This window comes from Morone saxatilis, unplaced genomic scaffold (assembly GCF_004916995.1).
Source record: "Morone saxatilis isolate NCDOM2014 unplaced genomic scaffold, NCSU_SB_2.0 Contig19, whole genome shotgun sequence".
NCBI classification, from domain to species: Eukaryota; Metazoa; Chordata; class Actinopteri; family Moronidae; genus Morone; species Morone saxatilis.
This window is the reverse complement of record NW_023339751.1, coordinates 5639275-5644205: the sequence shown is the minus strand read 5'-3', so window position 1 is coordinate 5644205 and position 4931 is coordinate 5639275. Positions and strand designations below refer to the sequence as shown.

The 4931-nt window shown below is 49.4% G+C and overlaps 1 protein-coding gene across 1 annotated transcript in view; it reads right to left on the bottom strand.

The window, feature by feature from the left end:
* The window catches only part of arid4b (AT-rich interaction domain 4B), a gene marked incomplete at its 3' end in the record, with an annotated part of 37605 nt that continues 32674 nt past the window's right edge, over positions 1 to 4931 (bottom strand). The window contains 4 exon segments of the mRNA XM_035663248.1: positions 1 to 1101; positions 1235 to 1436; positions 1523 to 1607; positions 2589 to 2771. Of these exon segments, the coding sequence (XP_035519141.1) occupies positions 1 to 1101; positions 1235 to 1436; positions 1523 to 1607; positions 2589 to 2771 (1571 nt within the window).

Here is a 4931-nt window from a genome sequence, read left to right as displayed (position 1 = left end):
CCTGCAGCTCCCCACCCAGACTCTCCACTTCCACCGTGCTGCTGTCCGTCTCACTGCGCCCGCCTGCCACTTCCTCCTGTATGGGTCCTGGGGGAAGAGTGTCAGAAACCGGCTCTGAAGGCAAGGCAGGGGGTATGGACGGCGGCGGGGAGGAAGGCTGCGGCTGACCAGAGTCCTCCACAGCACTGCCTCCTCCTGAGGGGGACTCGGGCGTTGTCGGTGGCGTGTTGAGTACGGAGTTGCTGCCGCTGCTTGGAAACTCCTGTAGTTTGTCGTTCTCCATCGGCTCCTCTGAGGCCTCGTCCTCGGGACCAGCATCCTGTTCGGCACTCGGCTCCTCCAGACACGAAGGTACAGGTGGAGGAGGAGAATTGGCGGCCTCTGTGTCCGAGTCAGAGAACAGCTCTTTGAGAGTCTTCTTCGGCCACTGGGCCTGGATGCTGGACCACACGTCCTTTTGGCCTTTGGAGCGGACAGCTGGCCTCTCCTCTGCATTCCCAGACATTTTGGCCCTCTTTTCAGGAATCTCCCAGAACCCAGCTTGTCTGCCCCCTTTGGTCTTCTCCTTCATCCCGTTGTACTTCTTGGAAGGGGAACCTTTGGTTTTTGGGCGGCTTCGCTCACTTTCCTCCGCCTGGGCCTCGGCCAGTGCTGCACCTTCGTCATCTGAACTGCTGCTGGACGAGGCCCCCCTCTCCTCCCCGGGACCAGCCGCTCTCTCCTCCAGCTTCCTGGGAGAGCCTCCAGGCAACCAGTCCGCACTCCTGGTGTTCCTGGTCTTGGCTTTGGATTGGCCTTTCGGGGTCCTCTCTGCTGCGCCCTCAGATTTCCTCTTCCGGGTGCTCGCCTCTCCCTCTAACTCCGGTTGGCTTCTGCGCTTCCCGACGTCGGCGCTCTCTGTGCTGACTAAGTCCTGGGTTTTTCCTGAGACTGGAGAAGGTTTGGATCCTTCAGGAGGGGTCCCGCTCTCCCAGCGCTCGGATGTTTGCGGGGGCTCTGGCGGGGCCTTTCTGGGGCTGCCTCTGCAACCCGGTCGATCCTCTTCATTATGCTCTCCCTCCTCATCCTCATGCTCACTTTCGTCTGTGGACATCTCAGAGGCTGAGGCAAACGAGAGAGAAGTTCTGTTAGTTTCAGCAGGAGATCAACAGGCATAAATACACCACGTCAGAGTCAAACAGTCCTGATCTGCTGTAAGTGTGCGTGAGGGCTACAGGCTAATGAGTGTTGCTACCTTGCAGGCCATTGAGGATAGAAGTAATTTCTATAGACTTGACTGGAGACTGCTGAGTCCCTTTGTCCTCACCCTCGTCCATCTTGGGAAAGACATCCAGGCCACACTTGGAGCGTGGGACGCGGTTAGTGTTGGACGAAGGGCCGAGGACTTCTCTGTCATTGAGCCTCTCCAACCTGTCTCGCTCCCTCTCCGCTTTGTTCTGTCAGAATTCAACACAGTCAGTCACTCGCGTCACGACATCAAACCGGCTTCAAGTTGAAAAGTTACCGCTCTCCAAACTCGTACCTTTATTTTTTTGCGGTGCTTTATTTTGGGTACGTTCTTATTGGCGGGGCGCACGATCTTGTCTGCTTTGATCCATTCATCATATCTAAAAAAAAAAAATCAAGTACAAAGACAAGAGACAATTTCATCATTCAGATTTTTGAAAGGAGCTGAGAAATATCCTCTCACACCACCCACCACACAGACACCTCTACTGTCTGACCCCAACATGTTGCTGTGACACAATAAGCCTCAACAGCAAAGGAAGAAAATCCCATGGTATTATGTGGAAAAAGACAAACCTTTACGATGAAGAAAGAAACAATATTAACACCGACCACCACACAAATCATATTCAACAAAGTTCCAACAGTACCAAGGGTGCTACTTGGGTCGTATGAGGAAAATGAAAAAGTTTCACGACATCGCACACGACAGACACAATGCAGAGAACACCCCACTGTCTTTAATAGAGTGCTAGAGGACCACACAACAACATTGAGACAATGAAAATGCTGATTGCACTAGTTAACCTCTGTGTCATGGTACCCTAACACTCTACTGAACACTGCATTAACCCTGACCCACTGGGGAGGGGGGAGAGGGTTGAGAGGTAGAGGTGAGTGTAGCAGCATCTTGGTTGGCCTTTCAGAGATCCAAAGGGTAGCTCATGTTTAAAATATCACATTGTAGGATCCAAAGAATCCACTGATTGGGTTACAATCGGTTCGAATTCAGCCTGTCTGTGGATTTGGTTGAGAGACAGACAGCTGGGGGACAGACAGACAGGGGATTCAGACAGAACTGAGTGAGGGGAGCTGAGGATTTGGACCCACAGCGACCCAAAACTCAATTCTGTTTCTGCCACTAGATGGCCCAGTGTTCTCCACAATCAGAGTGCTGACCATGGGACTGGATCAGGTGAAGCAGAATTGTGAGGAAGGGGTGTATCTGTTACTGCTGCGGGGATACCCATGTAGTGGTGATCCCTTGAGCTGAATTCAAAGTTAAGAGATGTCTTTTTTTTATTCTTTTTTTTTAGGGTGAATATAGACGTTAGGTGATTTCTCCCCAGGTCCTGTCTTACCTGACGTTCCAGCCACAGTAGTGCACCAGGTAGAGCACCTCTCCCCCCTCCACGTCTGCCTCTTTCACAGTGGCCTCGTACGTCTTCAGATTGCGGCCTCGCCCATACCTCACCTGCACCTTCATCCCCGGGGGGTAACACTCAAACTCCTCCCCTTCCTCCCCCTCCTGACTGCTGTCATCCCTGCAAGAAAAACAGTTCAGCACTTCCTGGCCCTAGGCTGCCCCATTGAACACCACAGAGCCCCACCCACACCCGCCCACCCAACCAACTCTCTGCCTGCTGCTAGGAAGCCCGTTTTCTAGTTAATCTGCTCCACCCTCGCCTTCCATGTCCCATTACAACACTACGCCCTTACCTATAAAGAATCGTAAACTTCCCATTGTTGCCCTGCCTTAACTCTAGTCCAGTGTAACCTACAGCAACCTGCAGTATTAACAACTGAATCATTTACAGTAAGCCAGTCAAAGAACAGTACATGGAGTGTTTCAGTAAATAAAACATAATTCTTTCATGGCAAAATCAATCATCTTGCATGGGAAATTACACTACTGTTAGGCTATCTAACCCCGTATCCACACACAGCAACATACTTGGGATTCTCATTCACACACACGCTGTAAGAAACAAAGCAGCCACAAGGAGGAGCTAGTGGGAAACAGTCAGGAGATGTCGAAGCTGGAGGGTATACGGGTGGTGCAGGAAGGCCAGTAAGTGGTTTAGGCGCAGGGGCCGCAGGGGCCACAGGGGCGGGTTAGCACGGCAAAGCACAACTTGGCAGGCAGCGCAGCAACTTAAAGCGAGACTACGGCGTTGGGAGGAAGCACGACTACCACGTCCAGTTTGGTCTGCTGCCACGAAGAGCAGCTACGACACAGTACTCCACACAATCCCTCTCGTGGCACCTTCCTCGTGCCGCGGCGTCACAACTGTTACCGCCCTAAGATTGGGGACACACTAGACTTCAAGGGACAAATGATCTTAAATAACAGACTGCACGTAATCAATCTCAGACCTTTTCCACCCCTGTGTGATAAATACGAAGTCACGAAACACAAACATGCACAGAGACACTGAGAAACACCGACACGTTTAGAGCTGCAACAGTTAGTCTGATAATCAGTGAGTCGAGCGACAGAAAAAAATGTTTAAATCATTTTTCAAGACATTTATTTGTTTAGAGCTTCTCGAATGTGAAAATTTAACTATTACATTAAAGCAAATGTAATATTTTGGGGGTTCGGGCTGTTGTTTGGACCAAAAGAGGCATCTGATGGATATCTTATAGACCAATTGATTCATTGATTAATCAAAAAATAGCTGGTAAGAGAAAAACAATCATTAGTTGCAGCCCTAAAAGAAATTATGCACAAGCATCACTTATGTCCGGACTTCTAATTTCCTCAAAATCTACACAAGTCAGCTTCAGTCAAAGTTAATTATTAGGCTCTGACAAAGTCATTCCAAGTTGGCTGCACATTTACAGTTGAGTAGCTGAGTAGGCGTCATTAGGAAATGAAGTTAATAGGTAAACAGTACTTAAGCAGTTACTTAACAACCACAGAAGAACAGGAGTTTCCCTCTATATAAGTAATTGCTCTCATTTATATAAATTAAAACACTATTTTCCCCGTTTAAGCTGAATGTAAACTCGCTCTTATTAGCTCCACGCAGTCTCTGCTGCTGGAATATAAATGTGATCCCCATCCAGATTACGAGTTGTAAACACTAAACAGGTTTTGATATCATCAGGAAAAGCTCAGATCAGATGAAGCCTGCGGGTCGTCTGCTGTGTGAATGTGTAAACCCTCACACTACCACGTAATCTGCTGACTGATCCTGACGAAGCCAAAGGATCAGAGAACCTCCAGACTGACACAAAGTCCGTGTACGACTGTAGTGTGATAGAAACTACAGCGAGAGGGACGCTGGGAGAAACAGTTAATGATCAGAAACCCAAACAACCTCGTGTGTCAACTGGAACAAACACAGTCTCAACTGGACGGAGAGCACTGGTGTAGATAGGCAGGAAACAACAGGGGAAAGGCATCTAGCTGAAACCAAACCACACAACTACCCAGAACAACAAGCTTTTACTTTCTCCTCTTAAGGGTTTCTGCATCGAAAGCAGTGTGCTAATGCATCAGTGACAACACTCACACACATGGAACATTTAATAAAGCTGAACATCGAAAAGCCAAAAAAATGAGAGGAAAGAGAGGGGGAGAGAGAGAGACGGAGAGAGAGAGAGAGGGAGAGAGAGAGACGGAGAGAGGGAGGGGGAGAGAGAGAGAGAGGGGATGACACGCAGCAAAGGGCCACAGGTCAGACTTAAATCCATGG